Raw genomic sequence first — 20863 nt, forward strand, 5'->3', positions numbered from 1 at the left:
ACAATCACAAACTCACTGAACAGCAAGGCACAACAACAAAATCTGAATAATGAAAATGGAAATCTACGGGTTAGCGTTGAATTGCAATATAATAAAAAAATAAAATTAACTTCATTTGAGGACGAAATTATCTACCGATCTATTATTGAACAACATCGCATATCAGTGAATTGTTATTTTTTTTTCAGGGTTGACGGAACTTGAATGCATTGTTTATGATGCATTAAAAAAAATAATAAACCGAAATTGACATGAAATCTACTACCTTTTCATTATAATACTACTACAAAAGCCAGTTACATTTACTTTACAATTCACGTAGCTTTTAAGTGCAACCTATTTGAAGATCATCGGAATGTCCGATAAAATTTACGTGAAATTTAGATTTCTAAATGAATTACATGGGACAGATTTTCATTTTCAAAACACGTAATTTTCACCTGAAAAGTACGATGGAAAATATCTACGTACCTTTTCAGGTGAATATAAGGTGAACTTTTACTGCAGTGTAGTGATCAATAATACAAAGTTTCATGGAATTCGGAGAGGGAAAATCAAAATCGATTCGTCAGTTGGCGTGGAACTGCTCCGGAAACCTTTTGAAAGCAGCAACCGTGTGCCGAAAAATGTCGCAATGTTTGTCGAACTGTTATCGATAAGTGGTGGCGGTTGGTCTATAAGGAAGGTGCCAAAATTAGCATCGCCAATCTGAAATTAAGGGAGTGAACCATGTTACACTTTTAGGTAGATGATTCAATCGTCTCGATAAATGAAATCCTGAGTTTTTTTTTTATCTCGCGAATCTTTACGAAAGAAAATCTCGTGTCTTCGTGGGCTGGATAATCGAATTAACATGTTTTGTATATTTCTTAGGTCTATAACTTTTGCTAAACATTCCAATACAATTATTAATTAACCTTCTACCTTCTATGATTATTTTCCTTTTCAGAATAGTTAGAATTTTTGATAAGCGTGTATGTTTTAATTTGAATGATTGTCCACGGCGAACATGGAAATCGATGAGCTTACAGTCTGAATTTTTTTGGTTTTTCGCAATTTGACCTGGATTTGCTCCATGCAACTCAATTTTTCACCAGTGCCAATACGTTCGAAGGCGGCACGCCCTCTGGTAGTGCCCAGAGGCCGTGTGAAGTTCGTAATTGGTTATCCTAACAATGATTCAGTGATAATTTGATTGACGAATTTTAGTTTTAGCTGGTTGCTCAAATCAAATTAAAATCGTCATCGATTATCACCCTTCATGCGTGGAAGTTTTAAGACGATAAACGGATAATAATAAATAGTTAAAGGCTGAGTACTGCGAACTAACTCAAAATGTTTGTCATCTGGGAGCCGGTCAAACTGTCAAACGGGAGCCAAACATTCAAAAGAGCTCAGAAGTCACGTAGGTAATTACTGTTTGAACCACAAGTAAAGGTGATGCCACCTACTGAAAACTAATTAAGAATTATAATTATAAAACTGTCGAAACATCAACCGTAGTAGGCGGATAATGTAAATCATCGAGCGTGATGCTTGAAAAAGTGTTTTTTTATTTGATATTCATAATGCCAAAACTGGGTTGCTGAAACAAGAATGTAATCAAACTTTATAAGAGTCATGTGAGCTTTGTGGGCAGGTGCACTCCCATCACCATGTATACACAGCAAAAAAATAATTTTGATATCACATCAAAGTGGATGCACTACAATCATGTCGAAAATTTCATGTAATTTTTATGACCACATAAATAAACAAATGCAGTAAAAGCAGCGTAATGTCAGTTCATGCATTGTATTAATGATAATTTTGTCCTTTTTAGCAAGTAATATTACACCATATTTTCGACATGATTGTAGTGCATCCACTTTGACGTGATATCAAAATTATTTTTTTGCTGTGTACGTTATTTCTGGAGCAGAGGACGAGGAGCCAAGAGTTCATTTGACAGCATGTATATACAATTTCGTGAGCTGTTTCAGCAAAACAATTTGAAACTTCGGAAGATTTTCAAGATGTTTTCTAGCTCACTTGAAAAATAAAGTCGGCTGAGCTCGCAGTACTCAGGTTAATGGGTGTTACGATCAAAATTTGGTCGACTTAAACTTGACGCATTTCTTTTAATCGAGCATTTAAAAAACATGAACACACCTTATTTTGTAGGTGAATGCGTACAGAATAATTCACTTATAAAATAAATCACATAACCAGTGGAAAATAAAGTTTCCTCGATAAAATTAACCACAAGATTGCTGTTGCCAAATTAGAGCGATTAGGCTTCCATGGTCCTCTTCTTGACTGGCTTCGTTCTTACCTCACCGGTCGTCAAATGTCAGTGAAAATAGGTGACCGTATTTCTCAGTCGTTTCCGGTTTCTTCTGGTGTATCCCAAGGTAGTCATATTGGGCCATTTGTATTTCTGCTGTATTTAACTGACATTCACTATTCAATCACGTTTCCGAAGCTATCCTATGTGGATGATTTTAAACTGTATTTTGTCGCAAAGAGTCGTAGTGATTCAGTTTTCCTTCAACAACAGCTGGACGTTTTGCTACTTGGTGTCACAAGAATAGTATGGTATTGAATGCTTTCAAATGTTCAATCATCACTTTCTGCAGAAAAAAAATCACCCACCTGCTTTACGTACAGCCTTCATGGTCAGACACTGAATCGGGAGACTACAGTCAAAGACTTAGAAGTCATGTTAGATTATCAACTAACCTTCAAGGAGCATGTGTCATTAGACTGATGCAAAATTTGAAATTTTCGCTCCACGGTGCTCAAGCTTTTCCAAATTGGATACTGATTAGCCTCCCAAAATTTTAACTAGTTTATTAAGAAACTGACTTGGCACAAACCTTACGAAGTTTTTATGGAAATTACTATGGGAAAACCAAATGTTTTGTTCATATCTCTCTAAAAATGCACAATGTCACGCTGCTTTTAAAAATAATAGCTTTGCTTGTAGAAGATTTTCTCAGCTACAACTTTGTCCAGTACCACTTTTCGATCAAATGTAAGGAACAAATGATATTCATGATTCAAGTCACCGATGTATTAAAAAAAAAAAAAATGATGTACTATGATTATGCTCAATGAACTGTTCAGCAGGCAACATTGGTCTTTCTGTAGCGTAGAATAGAGCACAAAAATCATGGCTACTATGTCACACTGCCCAATAGTGTTGAACACAAATAGCTGCTCGATCATGCCATAAGATAATACATCTCTTAAACAATTAATAAATATTTAATTTGAAGTTTGGTTGAAAAACGATCTTGTGCAAAGTTGTAGCTGAAAAAATTTCCCATAAGAATATCTATAGAACTTTTTGACAGTGCAATATGGAAAAAGGCTAGAAGGCAATGAACAAAAAATTTGGTTTTTCCATAGTAATCTCTATTTATACTTCAAATGGTTTGTGCCAAGTCAGTTTCTAACCAAATGAGCTTAAATTTTGGGAAGTTAATCAGGACCCGATTTGGAACCGATTGAGCACTGTGGAGCGAAAATTTCAAATTCTGCATCAGTCTAATGTGTCATATGTCGCCAGTAAAGCATCTTCTCAGCTTGGCTTTACACTTAGTGCTTGAAAACGCTTTATTGTTCACTAGTCCGTTCGACACTGTAATACTGTCCAGTAGTTTGGGCGCCGTTTTATAACAATACCACGATTCGAATTAAGTCTATTCAGAGGAGATTTGTTCGCTATGCTCTTCGTTGGCTACCCTGGAGAGACCCTGTAAACCTCCCTAATTATGAAAGTCGATGTAACTTGCAACTTCTCAGTGTTTGCCGTGACGTCGCTAAGGCTGTCTTCATCGTCGATCTCCTGCGTTCGGACATTGACTGTAGTCCACTTTTGCAACAGCTTAACATTAATATAAAACGAGTCAATTTGCGAACCCATTCTTTCTTTACGAAACCGACTACTCGCATAAACTATGGTGCAAACGAACCAATGACTAGCATGTGTAAAATTTTTAATAGATGTTATAACTTTTTTGACTTCAAAGCTTCCCTTGCTAGCCTCAAGTATTTATTCTATAACGTTTTATCACAAACAAACAGACATAGCACTTGCAAGCTGTTCATCGAACAAGTATTTAACGGTCAATTTAAAAGTATCGTAGTTGGTAGTACCGCCACCTGTGGCGCGCATAGTCATTTTCCTTGCGTTTGACGTTTACGCACTACCGCCATCTGTTCAGCGTACTACCCACCACAGTGTGCTCAACAGATGGCGGTAATGTTTTAGCGACGATGTTTTACAGTGAGAAAAATTCAATGTGTTTTGTTGAGGTTGAGGTTTTATCATTCTGATTAAGTAAAGATTAATGTTTCCTGAATAAGTTTAGGTATATAGGGGAAATGTCTCTAATGTTGGCCTATGGGTCTAAGATTGGGCCCATCGCTAAAAATCTGCTATTTATCAATTTTATCTAGATGAACGCGTTATTGGGACGTTACTAATGGATATTTTAGGTTGCTATTAAAAATTTAGTCGATTGCTGAACTTATGTTTATGGGCCCAAATTAGGGACACTTAGGCCGACATTACCTGCATTTCCCCTTTGTATCTGTAGGATTTTATGTTATCTGTTGATACAAAAAGAAGAGGTTTTCCGCCCACTTGAGAAGGGGCAAGGTTGGTCATTCTGAAGTTGGCATTTCCCTCTCTAATAAATAAATAACTAATAGAAACTATTTTGTGTCTCTATTCTGACATTTGCTTTACAGTTATCAATGTGGCGTCCAAGCAAGAGGAGCAACGCATCAACAAATCAAACGCAGATCGCCAATTTACACGGCAACCGGAATGGAAAAGGTGTTCGACATTTTCAACCATATGAAACTGTCAAAGTTCGCTATTTCTCAAAAAAAAAGATTTAGGGCCTTTGAAAAACTTTAAGATTCTTGGACCAGACTAGATTTTTTTTTTCGAAGGAGTTTTGGGAAGATTTTAAATTTTAGATGAATGTCAGGGATAACATCATGATTTTTCCAAAAAAAATCAAAAGGAGTTTTGGAAAGAATTCTTAGGCCGATTCGATAGTGAGAGCGATGCGTTGAAAATAATGTAAGTAATAATATCAATAATGAAAATTCCCATTATTGATATTATTCCTTACATTCATTCCAACGCTTAGCTCACCTCTTCGCTTCTCTTCGCTCTCACTATGGCATTGGCCTTAGAGATTGTAGGCTTTCACTCCAAATCACTTGTGTGAGTTCAGAGTAGAATTTTTCAGTAGTTCTGTGGAAAATTCCTTGTTGATTATGAAGATCCCAGGATCCGTGAAAAATACAAAGGAAAACTAATTTCTAGGGAATGTTTAGGAAATTTCTATGCAAAATTTTAAAAGAATGTGTAAGAGATTTCCAAGATGATTCTGACGTAAATTGCTTGCGAGTTTTAAAGAGAATTCAAGTGAATTTTAATCGATCAAAAATATTTCGACGTATCGATAACAATGCTTTCGACTTGATCCGCTTTATTTTCAACAAGAGACTGTTGAAAAAGTTGTAAATGTCAAGCATTGTCCAAAAGCGCCGAATTAACTAACAAATCCACCAACACTGTCAGCAGAGAGTCGTTAGTCGACGAAACAAGTCGAAATGGCATTCGCCCCCGATCTTCGGGCGTGTGCTAATAAGAAGGATGCAATTGCGTAACGTTTTGCACACTCATCATCATAAATAGCCAGAAAGCGAAGTTTGGAGGAGTGCTTATTGCTGTGGCCAGCGTTTACAAGTCTGTTGAGATAAAGACTATTAACGGTAGTAACCTGGAACAAGTATGTGTGTCTGCCTGTATTCGCGGAAAGCGGTTCGTGCTTTGCGCTGTATATATTCCTCCAGATCGTAGTCGGGACGTAGGTGTTATCGATGCCCATTTAGCTACTCTTCGTGAATTACGTGATGCAACTCCAGATGGTGACCTTTTGCTTGCTTGTGGTGACTACAATCAACCACACATAGCATGGGATTGTCTTGATGATGGAATCTTAAACCTTGATCCTTCCACGACGTCTGCTGCCAGTGCTGCTCTGATGGATGGAACGAGCTTCCTGAATATCCGGCAATACAACTCTATTCGCAATCACCTGGGGCGCATCCTAGATTTGGTTTTCTGTGATTCCGATTGCAACATTGTAGTTAACGAAGCGGTGTCCCCATTGCTGGCTATTGATTTGCATCATCCACCGATTTTATTCTCCTTACCAACTCAATCCGATTGTGTTGACCGTGTGGAATCCCTTGATGCTGGTGAACATACGCTCGACTACTCAAAAATCGACTTCGTCATGCTCAACGAGTTCCTGATGAGCTGTGATTGGAGCAGTATTCTGGCAACAAATGACGTCAACGATATGGCAGCACAATTTTGTAACATAATTTGCAATTGGCTCACCGATAACACTCCAATACGAAAACCTCCTATATCTCCTGCTTGGAGTTCTCCTCTCCTGCGGCTTTTGAAACGCGATAAAAATTCCTGACAGCGTAAACTTCGCCGACATCGAACTTCTGAAACGAAACGCAACTTTCATCGCGCTTGCAACGCCTATCGTAAGCTTAATTCAACCCTATACAAGTCATATGTCTTGCGTGTCCAGACCAATTTACGTAGAAATCCCATGAGCTTCTGGAAGTTTGTGAACTCCAAGCGAAAATCGTCGAATATTCCTTCATCCGTATTTTTTGGCAATTTGGAGTCTACTTCTATGCTCGAATCGTGTGATCTATTTTCCCGCCACTTCAGTTCTGTTTTTTCGGATTCAGCCGCCAACGCAGATGAAGTAGAAAGAGCGGCTTGCAATGTTCCTGAGGGTCTCATCGATTTGCGTACATTTGTGGTTAGCAATATGTATGTCGTTAAAGCTGTTAGGAAGTTGAAGAAATCTGTTTCACCGGGTCCTGATGGTGTACCTGCAATCATTTTTTGCCGCTGTGTTGCTGTTTTATCTGATCCTCTAGCTCGCATCTTTACCGCTTCGTTGCACCAAGGAGTTTTCCCCGAAATATGGAGACATTCCTTTATGTTCCCTGTCCATAAGAAGGGCGACAAACGTGACGTGAAAAATTATCGTGGCATAACAAGTCTATCTGCAGCTTCAAAATTATTCGAGATCATTGTGAACGATGCTATCTTCTTTCATGTCAAGAGCTACATTTCAGCAACGCAACACGGATTTATGCCAGGACGCTCAGTTACATCAAATTTGCTGGAGTTCACCTCAACATGTATAAATCACTTGGAAAATAGGGCTCAAGTAGATACCGTTTATACCGATCTGAAAACGGCATTCGATTGCATCGATCATGGTATTCTTCTTCGGAAAATGTCTCGCCTGGGAATTTCGGATGGTTTGGTTGATTGGCTGAAATCATATCTTTCCAACAGAACACTTCGTGTCAAGCTGGGTTCGTGCACTTCATCACCATTTGCTGCAACCTCCGGTGTTCCCCAGGGCAGCAATTTAGGACCATTGCTGTTCACAATCTTCTTCAACGATGTGACGCTCCTCTTGCCGAGTGGTTGTGTGCTTATATACGCCGATGATCTCAAACTATACATTGTTGTCAAGAACGTCGAGGATTGCTGTCAGCTCCAAGCAATGTTAGACCAATTTGTTGATTGGTGCCGCTTAAACAAGCTTTCCGTCAGTATATCAAAATGTGTGGTCATGACATTTAATCGCACAAGAACGCCAATCGTATTCGATTACTCAATTGATGGATTTGTACTAGAAAGAGTAGAACAAGTAAGCGACCTAGGTGTAATGCTGGACCCTAAACTTACGTTTGACTTACACCGTTTAATGGTAATCACTAAGGCTAATCGTCAGCTTGGTTTTATATCAAGAATCTCAAGAGATTTTTCGGATCCGTACTGTTTAAAAGCACTGTACTGTTCACTCGTTCGTCCGATTATCGAGACTGCATCTGTTGTTTGGACTCCCTACCAACTTTCCTGGAACATCAGAATAGAACGTATCCAAAAAACATTCATTCGTCGAGCATTAAGACAACTTCCTTGGAGAGATCCACTAAACTTACCTCCGTATGCTGAGAGATGTCGCTTGCTAAGCATGGACACGTTACAACGACGGCGACAAATTCAACAGGCAACATTCGTCGCGAAGTTATTAAGTGGTGAAATTGACTCTACCCACTTACTCTCTTGCTTGAACTTTCGTGCGCCAAGCAGATTTCTACGCTCAACGTTCCTATTGCGTCAAGACTCACACCGCTCTTCTTTTGGACAACATGAACCTGTTACGAGTATGATTCGCACGTTTTCTACAGTTGAAGAGTTGTTCGAGTTTGGGGAACCTGCTGCTCAATTCCAGAGACGTATTATTAACTCCAGATACATTTAGTATTTGTTATGGCTTCTGGTTCATTAAGACTTATTGTCAGATGGATGTATTAAATAAAAATAAATAAATAAATATTTAGAACCACACGCACCAAACGAGCTCTCCAGAGTTGTAATCTTGTAACCAAACTTGGAAGCAGGGGTGCAAGTGGTTTTGATCGATTCTCTTCATCGACTTTCTGTTTCGTTAATAACTCTACGGCAAACACATTCATTAGTACGTTTGGTGTTCTGGAGTTTGGAAGAGCATAGCAGAAATAGTACGAAATAGTTTTTTTTTCTGTTCGGGACCTAACACCACTGCTACCAGTAATTTGATCTATTGTAGTATATCCCGTGTCCTTCGTTAAGTGCATGTCGTATTACTCCATCACTATTGAGAAATGATGAAGTAGCCGATTTTTTACAGTTGTCATTCTTGCATCTTTCGCAAGGATCCGACTGTAAATGAAAGGTTCCGCTATTTATACCCTTCGGAGTGTTGCAACACCCTCCAAAGGTGCGCCCCTTTGTCAGCCAAAAATGGATTCCTTAACAACAAAATTAAGGAATGACACCGATAATGACCATGCATCAGTACCCTAGTCTTAGCCACTTCAAACTAGGGAACAACGAATAGAAGATTAGGAATCACAAAGATCAAGACTAACTAACTCATTTGTTCATTGTTTCAAGATCATCCTCGGTGGACAAAGCCGAGTCTTGTCACATAAAAAGTAACAAGGGCTAAGATGTGTTCCTTTGATTACTGAAAAATCTTGTTTCCCTAGTTTGAAGTAGTCAGGGCTAGGAATTGGTAGTAGATCTTACATCCCGTAACGTACCACGAAAAGGTGATCTACCCACGTTACGGGGTGCGAAATAGGTTAGTGGAGCCATGGTCATCAAAAGAGGAAATCGATGAAGATAATTGACTTGCACCCCTCTGCTTAGAACCCTTAGAACCCCATAGCAATGAAAACTAGCATCGTACCGCTTTTGGTTCATGTGTTACACTTGCTGGTTGCAATTCTGCTATTCGACATTGTCAAAGAACCACCAAAAAACATGAAATAACCCTATTTTCTATGAATGCCTAAAAGTTCAATTATTCGCAAGGATTTTTCCAGCTATTCGTTTAAATATTTATCGAATTTTCAATTATTCGAGCGCGTAACCGACATCCCTTCTTATTTCTACTCGTTTGATTTAGCGCAGTAGAGAAAATAAAAAAAAAGTACTAATTTATCTGAACAGGCACAGAGAAGAACCATGACGTTAAACAAGAACATAAATTCGCCGAAAAAAGTGTCACTAAGGGGGCTTACCACTACACCACCGGCGCCGGCTACCAATTTGTTGAGAGAAGGAGTTTAAGGAGAAAAACTAAAAAGATGAGGAGCTTTAGCTCGGTGGACACTGATATTCAGCGGCCTTCCAACCTGTCACAGACACCAGTACAATCCCTGTCCAACAGCAGACGGACCGAGACTGTTGTGAGTGCCAAATCATTAAACTGACGAATATGGGATTGTCCAGTCCGATTTGCTGATCTAGCTCCCTACACGTCATCATCATCTTCCAAAGGTTTTAAGCCTGAATTACCATAGACCACCAAAATTTTCCAATGGAGTCCCAACTAAAATTTATATCAAAAGGTTCTTTTCAGGGCAATCATATTCATACTAAAGAGTATAAACATAGAGAACCTAGCTCAAATTCATTATCCTACACAAAACACAAGCACCTGCTGCAGTTAACAAATAACATTTATTATATAAGACCACCCCTAGTCCTACGTCTCCATTGCGTATAGGGTTACCATATCAAAAACTTGAAAAGGAGGACATATCATTTGAGGTTTGGAGATTAAGGAGGACAATTATTCCTTTTCTTAACATTAAAGGAGGACAATGAGTTTTTATCAAACGATTTAATAATATGTGCGCTATCACAAAATTCATGATTTGCGAAGGTTCAATTGAGATTGTTCATAACTTGTAGTCGTTATTAATTCAATTCATTTTCTCGTTATACTTCTGAAAAATGCATCAAACTAGCCCTCATAATTCATTTTTGATACTTGGAAATGATCTAGTCTAGCTTATTTGCATGAAAACTACAGCTTTACAGCCTTAAAATCATCTGAAATTTTATAATGTCCAAAAATCAAGATTTTTTAAAGTACTTTATGTTGATTACTTTTGGTATGTTCTGGACTAGAAGAAACAATTTTGAGAAATTATATTATATCAAATCGATGGCAATAAGACGTCTTCAGGCTCTACAAATTGGTCATGAGCTCAGGAACTTTTCTTTAACTTGTGGAAACTTCGTAAAACTGCAAATAGAAGTTCAGGGAAGATCGTAGAAATTAAGTAAATTTGGTAGATATTCTGGGAAATTCATAGACCTTTAGAAAAATTCGTAGAAAAAAGGAACTTCGAAGAGATCTGAAAACTGCGTAGAAGTAGAGAATTCATTTAAATTTAAAGAGCTTCGTAGAAGTTAAAGGAACATTATTTTATTTTAGGGAAGCTAATTATTGATCGGGAACCTCTACATTTTTTAGCCTCATGGTTTTTTTTAGCCTCATGGACTTGAAATAATTGTGGAAATTCAAGCAAACTTTGTAGAAGCTTTTCGAATTTCGTAGCATTTTGAGGAGCTGCGTAAAATCTCATATAAGTGTAAGGAATTTTGAAAAAGTTCAGGGAATTTTTTAACAGATCTAAAAATAGTTCAATCAACTTCTTAGAACTTCAGGGATCTGCGCCTCTGTTTAGGGAACTTTGTTGCAGTTTTTCAGAGATCTTACTCGAAAAAAGCTCCATGAACTTCTTGGAGGTTTTGGGAACTTCGCTAAATTCAAGGAACTTTCTAGGTGTTCAAGAATATTTGTAGATGTCTAAGGTGTATTTCCAGAAGTGCAAAGATGTTCAGAATCTTTGTAGAATTTAAAGAAATGGAAAAAAATATGGAATGTGGATTAAATTCAGGGAACTTCGAAGAAGTTGAGGAAATTTTGTAAAACCTAAGTTTTGTAGATGTTCAGGAAACGTTGCATAAGTTACAGGATATTCTTTCAAACATCCTTTCTAGACATCAGAAAATATTCGAAAGATCTCCACATAGTCCAAGATATTAGTAAAGTTCACTGGATATTTGATAGGTTGTAGGTTGATCAGGAAGTATTCAAATGTTTGCCAGATTATGGAATCAGATGGATTCTTGAATGATGAATCTTGATTTTATGGCCATATTTGTACATTCTATATAGGGAAGACCCGTGCCTTGATGTTTTAGCTATATTGTCACAAATTTGCACTCCAGCAGCTAAATTCTGGGCAGAAATGTCAATTTCTGCAAGTACCTAATATGTATAAAATTTCTTTCTTTTCGAATATCCTTTTTTATTAGTTACAAAATCTTGAAAACATATGGGTTTGGGATCACAACATTATTTTTATTTTAACATTAACAATGTTAAGGATTGTGCATCTGCAGCATATGCATGTACGTAATTTGTGAATTTGTTAGTTATTTCGACGCTTTTTAACAATTCTTGACATTTCTCATTTTTTAAATAATTTATTGTTAAAGCAATATCGATGCGTAGAAATATTTCTGATCGATTGGTGATAAAATTATTGATATTGGTCCAGGAACAGCTGAGTTATTAACGTTCAAAGTCTTTCATAATCTCGTTGCATGTTGCATTTTCAGTTTTCACAAAGTGTACCCCCATAAAGAAATCACCAACGTAGTCCTACGTCGAAAAATTGTACATCTTGAACATTTTCCTACGTCCTAAATGTATTAAATTTTATACTGTGTGCACTTTACCTTGAAACAGCCAGAATTTTATAAAATTTTAAAATTCAAACTCCTAGAATTTTAATTTTGGTTCCTATGTCTGAGACTTAACTGCTCAATAAAAAAATCTAGTTACAAAATTCATGAAATTACCTAACCCTGAGAATTTTCTTAAGTTTGGGATGCTTAAATTTACAAGATCCGGACTGTGATTTTATTACAAAAAACATGAACAAACGATCATTGCTTGTTCAAAGGTCCCAATCGTTGTTATGGAATAAATATAATCAAATTTATTGTTTCACCATTAAAATAATAGTAAGCCTCAACTTCATATTATTGGTCACCGAAAAAAAAAATGTACCCAAAAATAAGTTGCCTTGGACACAATTTGAGTGAGTTTTTAATAACCCGTAGTTTTGCAAAATTCAAAAATGTGCAGCAGGCCCCTTTTGGCCCTCTCCAAATAAATTTTCTAGCTACGCCAATGAAAATCAGGAACGTCGATTTGAATATTTATGCTTGGAATACCTAAAATCTCATAGAACCATTCAATTCAATTGATTCAATCTGTTGCTTTATTTATTTATTTTTTTAATTTAATTTAATTTTTCTAATAAACGGAAGTCTGGCAGTGGACCATTCCGTTGCCCACGCTGCACAATGGTGCCAAGGGTATCAAAACACGCGCTTTTTCATTTATTATTATCTTTAATTTTCTTTACCCTAAGAAGAAGTGTTGTAACCCGAGAAACTTCTCAGAAGACACATAGTACCTTTACTCAACCATTTCAGCGTATATAAAAAAGTGCGTGTTTTGATACCCTTGGCACCACTGACTGTGCGCTGTCCGCGCTGTGCAAGTGATCCATCTCTTCACGTCCTGCATCGGTACCTTGTGCGAGTACCGAGGACCAGATGGGCCTGACCCGGCTAGGTTGTTCGCCTCGATGTTCCCTGCGATCCCACAGTGTCCGGGAATCCATGGGTAGTCAGTGTTTGGTGGCGCAACCTTCAGGACGCCCTGGATCCAGGGATGGACCGGGACCTCCGACGAAAGGGCCTGAATAGCACTGTGGGAGTCCGACAGGATCAGAATTGGACGATCCGCATTGTTTTGGCAGACTTCTACTCGTTGAGGAAATGTCACCAGCGATTCCCATTCCGACTCCAGCTCTCGATCTTGACCCGTCCGTGTAACGATGCATGTAGTTTGGGTACAATCCGGTCAGCTCTGCTACCGATCTCCTAAGGGCTACGGAATTGTCGATGTTTGGTGCGGGAGATTGCCAACTCTTATCTCCGTACCAGTGAATCTTGGCCACTGGGGGGATCTCTGCGTTGGCGATTGTGCGGAGAACTCTGTCCCCCTCGCTAAGGAGGCAGATTATGTCGTTTCCGGCGGTATTTGCTGAAAATGCAGCGGCTTTGTTGGCAATGGCTGCATAGATGCGGTACCGGAAAGGGAAAAATGCCGGCTTCGACACAGCTGGCATCGGCTGGCGTCGAGGATAGGAGACCGGAGATGATGCGCGTGTAGGTATTGTACCAGAGCGAGTATTTGTATTGCTTTGTCGGTGGCGATGCAGGTCAGCTCGAGTCCATACATCAGCCGGCTGTCTACGATGGCCCGGGCAACACGGAAACGTACTTCTCCGTTGTTGGACCAGTGGGTATGGGAGATTGTGCGGATGAAGATGATCCTGCTGCGACATCTGGCCTTAACCCCTTAAAGGTGGTGGTCAAAACTGAGCGACCGATCAATGACAACCCCCAGCAGTTTCACAGTTTTCTTCAATGGGATAGCTTGATTACCGATCTTTATGGAAGGTCCGCAGACCCGATGGCAGCACTGGCAAACGTGGCACCTAGCGCTCTTTTCAGCAGACAGCTGAAAACCTTTCGAAGCGGCCCATATGACTACGGCGGAAACCCCTGCTTGGGCTCTGATCCTTGTTCGTCCCGGAGTTTGACCTGTGGCTATGATTAGAACGTCGTCTGCGTACACGAAAATGCAGATGTTCGCTGGTAACCGCTCGAAGACACTGTTCATGGCTACCAGGAACAAAGTGACAGCGATCACTGAACCTTGGGGAACGCCAGTTTCCTCGCAGAAAGTGCGGGATTTGGTATTATCTACCGAGGCTCGGAAGGATCAGCCAGTCAGGAAATTTTAGACGAAATGGATGATATGGCCGCTAAGGCCCCAGCTGGCGACTTGCTTCAGTACCGTGGGCGTCCGTACAGTTAAAGGCTTTCGCCCGTACATGGACGCCCGCGGTACTGAAGCAACTCAATCTGTGTAGTTGTGATCCATTTGGTGAATTTTAACTTAAATTTGACAGATAGAAAGATTTCAAATAAACATGCTACTGTACCAGACTTGTTTCTGGCAGAACATGAATTAATTTTGACAAACACCTTTTTGGAAATCACACAATCAACAATAGAGAGATTTTCGAACATTGTAATCTATTTCCAAAATGTCAAATTTAAGTAAAAATTCAGAAAAAAATTATGAATTTTCACTGATACTTCGTAAATAAATTATAATGTTTGTAGATCCCTCTGTTGTTCATCGTCCAACTTTCGAGAAATTATTTGTCAAAATTGATTCCTTCTTCTTCTTCTTCTTCTTTTTCTTCTTCTTCTTCGCATTTCAAGCTTATTGCATATCGCATAATAGCTTATTGCGTGATCTCAACTTAGTGTTCTACATGCACTTCCACAGTTATTAATTGAGAGCTTTCGATGCCTGTACCATTTTTGCTTTGATATGATTGTGTGGCAAGTCCAATCATACCTCTATGCCCAGGGAAGTCGAGACATTTTCCAACCCGAAAAATTCCTAGACCGAACCGGGAATCGAACCCAGCCACCTCCAGCATGGTCTTGCTTTGTAGCTGCGCCTTTACCGACTGAACTAAGGGAGGCTCCTGGTATATCTGAATTAAGCAAGTTTATTTGAAAATGTTTCATCTGTCAAATTTAAGTGAAAGTTTACCAAATGGATCGCAGCCTAAATGTGCGGGGGTTGACAGCTGTAGTATACTCCTAGTCTCACCATCGAATGGTATTTGCTAGATAAGATGAGGTTAAACAAATAAGCTCTGCAAACAACGCTCTTTGAAAACAATTTTATGAATATGTAACTGGAATAAATGCAAGGATTAAAAAGGAGGACATTTTCAGGCAAAAGCAGGATGTAGAAAAAATATTGAAAAAGGAAGACATGTCCTCCTTTAGGATACCATATGGTAACCCTAATTACGTACAACCTCATAGAATAGTCTCTTGTAGTTTTTTTTTAATTAATGAAAATTTAACCTTGGGGGCGCAAAATTGAGAGCTTTCCACAAAACACTAAATCCTGACTACGCCTCTGTCTTGGGAAGTAAATTGAAAATTCGGATGGAATGTTGCATCACAGAAAGATTAACAACAAAGGTCATGCTTCCAAAGCCGGCGAGCACCCTCTCTACGTAGCCTTGTTTTGCTCATCAGCTCAAAATGAACATAACAACTTTACAACTGATTTCGGTTAATGTCGAAGATTTGCACCAATGACCAGTTTGTCAACAACTAAATTGCTCGAACAATAACAGCTTCTCATTCAACCAGGCAGTCCAAACTTTCCACAAGCAAGTTGTTGACTTAACCTACGAGACGACTCACCCGTGTGTCCATTGTTGGTGAGATTGGTTTGCTGCGGTGGCACGTCGAAGCCCTCGAAGACCAACGGTGGCAGGTTCACCTTCTTCACGTCCAGCGAGTTGATGTTGATCGGGCTCTGGTGCTTGCCGGTGCAACTGTTGTACTGTTCGCCCCAGTGGGATGGTCCTGTAGGTGTGAATTGGAGAGGAAAATACGGAGATCAATAAACACAGTTTGGTAGATACGTGTGCTGCGAAATCGTCGTCGAAACGTGACACATATCTAAGCATCTTCAAGTACGTAGTCGGGTGATATTATTGTGACGCTTATGGCGGGCGTGATTTGGTTGTCCGGTGTAAGCACGATTCGGCTGTGATCCAGATCGATGCGGACTTGCGGGGTGGGAAATGCGATTGATATAATGAATAGAAGTCGCTGGAAAACCGTTTGAAATAAATAATTTATTCATGAACTCGTGTCGCCCTTGCAGAACTGCCATATGAACCTGCCATCACAGAAAGTCAATAATTGATTGTTTTTAAATAAACGGTTCTTGGTTATCATAAATTATACACTTATGGGTATTTGGATTCGAGTGCATTGTCGTCACGGAAAAGCAAAGCTACAAGGCTTCCAATTTCCCCACGTGAATTCAATCAGATGTGATAAAGGTCCATCCAAATTATTAATGTGTCAACGATATTGTGGGTTGGCGATTACCCCATTAATGATGGTAACATAGGGGAATTTCCGTATTCTCGTCAATCTAAGCAGCGTCAGTCCTTCTGTTAGCAATTTCTCTGCGTCACGCACACATTCGTTTACATTTATCTGCTGCTTGCTATTCTACCCATTCCAATCGACAGAATTGTCAAAAGCGATTTGAAACGTTTTCACATCGTTCAAAACTTTTCAGGTGAGTGTAAATAGTATCGGCAACCTTTCCATTTGAACTTGACATATGGCAAGTTTGCGTAGTTGTAAAAATGTAATCAGATTGAAGCTGAAAGACTAAGGAATCGTTTAAATACATTCAGTGAAGTGTTTTGATGAGAAAATACAGCGAAATTATTGTTGGTTGCCGAAAACAGGTAATGGGTGCCGAAGCCATCATTTACCCTATTTTGTTTATTTTATTTGATTTATAACCTGTTGATCTTTAGCTCGTTTTATTGACTGTGTAATTTGGGGAAACTATCAATATGTTTACAGCCTACAGATAATAGATTGTCAAACATATGCAATTATAACGGAATCGAAAGGAAATTAGCGGCTATTCATAAACTACGCAAACAGTTTATGAGAGGCTTTAGACTCCCTCTCCCTATTGCCCCCATTCGTCACTGTGCCTATGTGGCTTATGAACAGCCCTATTACCAAACATTTTTGGGGGAGGGGCCTCGATAATTCTGGAGCTTGGCACCCCCATTAGCTACGCCAATGAAAATAAGACGTTTTCCAGGAAACCGAACCAGATTCCTTGGAATCAGGAAACGTAATTTTTGGAAAACTGATCCCGCATATCCCAAGCAGTGTTGTTCCACTCATGATAAATATAATATCAATTTGCTCTTAAAATAGATCCGCACGGACTAGTGATATGCAATGGTAACTCACTCAAAACATCAATCGTTACAATCTCAAATGATAGAAAAACTCGCTTGAGTCATAATAAAAAAACTCACGTGAGATTTTCTGTCATTTTCTTTATCTGCTGGTGTGCTACGGGTGTGTGTTAACTTGGAAAAAAAGTGAAAATGGAGCGACGCACAACGCAGAGATCCATAATCGCACCGGCTATTTTAAGTGGACCGTACACGATTGCTTTTATTGACAATAATCATATTGTCAATACATTATATATTGACGTCAATACATCGAGATTGACAATATTTCTGAATTCACATCATCAATATTATTGTCAATAATTCCCCTTCGCGTCAATATATTGATGCGTGTGGGGTTTGCTTTAGTGACAGAGGACAATAAATTCCGGTGTGTCGCTATACAGAACTGTGACTATGTTCAGAAAGGGAAATTGGTTCATGGTAATTTTGTGCGAACAAATCATCCGGAGAAGTTGGAATTCCTCGGCCTGCCAGCTCTTGATAAGGACACGGAGCCTACGCCAAAGCGAAGGAAAACAAGAAAAATCAGTGTCGAAACATCACAAACAAACATGTTACTCAGAACGTTGCAGCTGGTAAGTGCTCATTCACTTCCTTTGAGCTACCCTGAATGGATGGGATTCAAACCCTTGGTTGGGCCATTGTGGCAAGCTGCTAATCTGTCAGTGAACAGAAAAACTTTGACCGATATGGTCGATAAAGGAAGCGCTCTACATAGGAAGGAAATTCCTCGCAGATGAGATGAAAGTTCGGCACTCCATCTAAAGATTGATAGTGTCTCCAGACGGAACCATCATTCGTTTGCCGTAAACGAGGCATTTTACAAAGATGGAAAAATAGTTACTAGATCGCTTCGTAGGTTGAAATTGGCGTACTTGAGGCACAATCATAATATTCATTTTAATTTCAGTAATCAAGGAAATGGTAAAGAGTCACACGACGAAGAATCTTCGCCAAACAATCGTTGAAGAGGTTATCCAACGATATGGAATACTGCCAGAACAAATCTAAACCAACAATTGAAATAGGCGGAACAACCAAACGTAAACAATGGCTTTAAACGCATCCAAGCAACGTAACACCATCATCTGATAGAGCAAACTTCCTTTTTCGAATGGCATTGTTAGTTTACGTGGAAGTGTTTTGATTCTCGAGAATTTTGTGTTTAAAGCCATTGTTTACGTTTGGTTGTTCCGCCTATTTTAATTGTTGGTCTAAAAATATTGACGGTTGTCCATGACAGCGGCGCAAACATGGTGGTTTCAGTTACAAATCTGCGCGAGTATATCAAAGAAGGCATCGCAAGTCTGCTGAAGAAGGAAACCTCAGCCTTCGATGGGGTAATCGGAAATTCTTCCAGTAATCGTTTGGTAGACCTGGTGGAAACGGATGTCGCTCTCGAAGAAACAGCAATCGATATGGAAGTAGAAGATGAACCTCAAAAAGATATCGAGCCAGAGGCTGACGAGGAGGTTGGCGAAGCAGACAAAAACGAGCCAGACGGTACCCAAAGTGATTTTGATGAAGACGACGAGGAAATTTTGTCCGTTACTGCGCTGCTCACACCTGCCAGTTGACTGTATTTGATGTCCTTAAAAAGCATTGCCGCCAAATCGAGAACGTAAAAAAAAACAATGTAAGAAAACTGGACTGGGTAAAAATAGAGAAGTTTTCTAAGCTCACAAAGCACATCTTCCACCTATTCCTGGAGCGACAAGATGGAACGCAATCTTCCTTATGTTAAAGTCTCTGCGAGAACAAAAATCATTCTTTCTAATGCTCCAAAATGATTTCGAGGAACTCAGTTAGTTTTTAAAACAGATTACACTAGTTTACAAAACAATATAAAAAGTGTGAACTTTAGTGGTTGACCAACGTTTCTAATGCAAAATCCTACGCTGAATTCAATGCCGTGGTCAGAAAAAATTAAAGTAGAGCCATTTTTGAGATATACAAAATTTTTGAAATTTTTGAATTTTGGACAAAAGTACGATTACTAAAATGTTAATATCTTTGGAACTAGTGCACCAATTTTAAATCTTTTTTTTATGAAAATGAAGCTAAATAAATTTGCTATCGTTCACTAGAATATTATGTCTTGATTAAAAATTTAATTTTGAAGTCAGTTAAAAATTTACAGCATTTTTTTTCCTGCGAATTTTCAATAAAAATCTTGTTTTAATAAACATTTTTGATGGGATAAAAAGATTCAAAAAATCATTCCATAATTTATTCTTAAAGTCCATTAAAAACTGGAGAAAATGAGCCTTTAATCGATGAAATCGGTTGAAAATTGTCGAAGTTATGATTTTTTTTGTAAAATCATGGAAATTGAATGTTCCAAGATTGGCCGTTGTCACGCTCCTAGGTGCATGCACCACTTCCAGTAAGCCTTTCTGCGGACGTGTACGCATACGGTGCATTTCACTAACACTACCAGCTGTCACGCAAAATTAAATGGGATATTTTCAACAATATAATTTACGCTAGTGTTTGTGAGACCGCTCGGCAAGAACCTAACGCAACCAAATCAATTTGACAGCTTTCTTTCTTTAACATTGCTTAACGATGTATACGACAAAACGTGAATTCAAGTGTAAAAATGATCCTCAAAAGTTTTGTTACGCGTGTGGCAACTATATATTTACAAAATCGGTCAATTTCACTGCTTCGTTGCAAACTGCATACAGGCTTTATTTTAAAATTGATCCTGGAGACTTTGACAAACCGTGGATTCCAAAAGTATTATGTAGTTCGTGCAAAACGTGCTTGGCTGGATGGTGGATGTCAGGCGCAAGGTAAATTGATTTTTTGAATAACTTTCATATAAACAATTTATGTACTGCATGATAGTGCTTTGTTCTTTCCTGATCGACATTATCTTACTTCATCTATTTTTGATAAGTGTTAATGTCTTACTTACTAACTCACTTATTTGTTATCTGTCAGTCGCTATTTGTCCTTTGACATGCCCACCATATGGCGTCGACCGTTTTGTCATGCAACGGATTGTTATTTCTGCTTGACAAAAGTTAAGCAACAAGCACGTCACAAAACAGTTGAGTATCCACAAGTGGCTTCTATGACAAAACCTGTTCCACATTCAAGTTCGGTCCCGTATCCTGTTTATCCAAAGCGGAAACGAGCGCCCTCTGGTGAGTCGACCGTTACAAAAAGTGAGGAGGAATTCAAGGAGGAATGCGAGGAAGACTTCGAGGTGGAATTGGAAAGAAACCCAAAACTGTTTACACAATCCGAATTTAATGATTTGGTGCGAGATCTCGACTTATCGAAGGAGAAATCCGAATTGCTGGCATCACGCTTGAAAGAACACAACATGCTGAGCAAGGAGGTCAAAATTTCTTGTCACAGGAATCGTCACAAGAAATTTGACAAATAT

General features: G+C 38.9%; 1 protein-coding gene across 5 annotated transcripts in view; it reads right to left on the reverse strand.

The window, feature by feature from the left end:
- CAH2 (Carbonic anhydrase 2) overlaps positions 1-20863 on the reverse strand; it is a 112448-nt gene that overhangs the window by 11841 nt on the left and 79744 nt on the right. For all 5 annotated transcript variants that reach the window (XM_065233166.1, XM_065233164.1, XM_065233163.1 and 2 more), the window contains exon 4: positions 15857-16021. In XM_065233166.1, coding sequence (XP_065089238.1) covers positions 15857-16021 — 165 coding nt within the window. The remainder of the gene's footprint in view (positions 1-15856; positions 16022-20863) is intronic.

This window comes from Ochlerotatus camptorhynchus, unplaced genomic scaffold, assembly GCF_037179485.1.
Source record: "Ochlerotatus camptorhynchus isolate MF236.1 unplaced genomic scaffold, CSIRO-AGI_Acam_v1.1 ptg000391l, whole genome shotgun sequence".
NCBI classification, from domain to species: Eukaryota; Metazoa; Arthropoda; class Insecta; order Diptera; family Culicidae; genus Ochlerotatus; species Ochlerotatus camptorhynchus.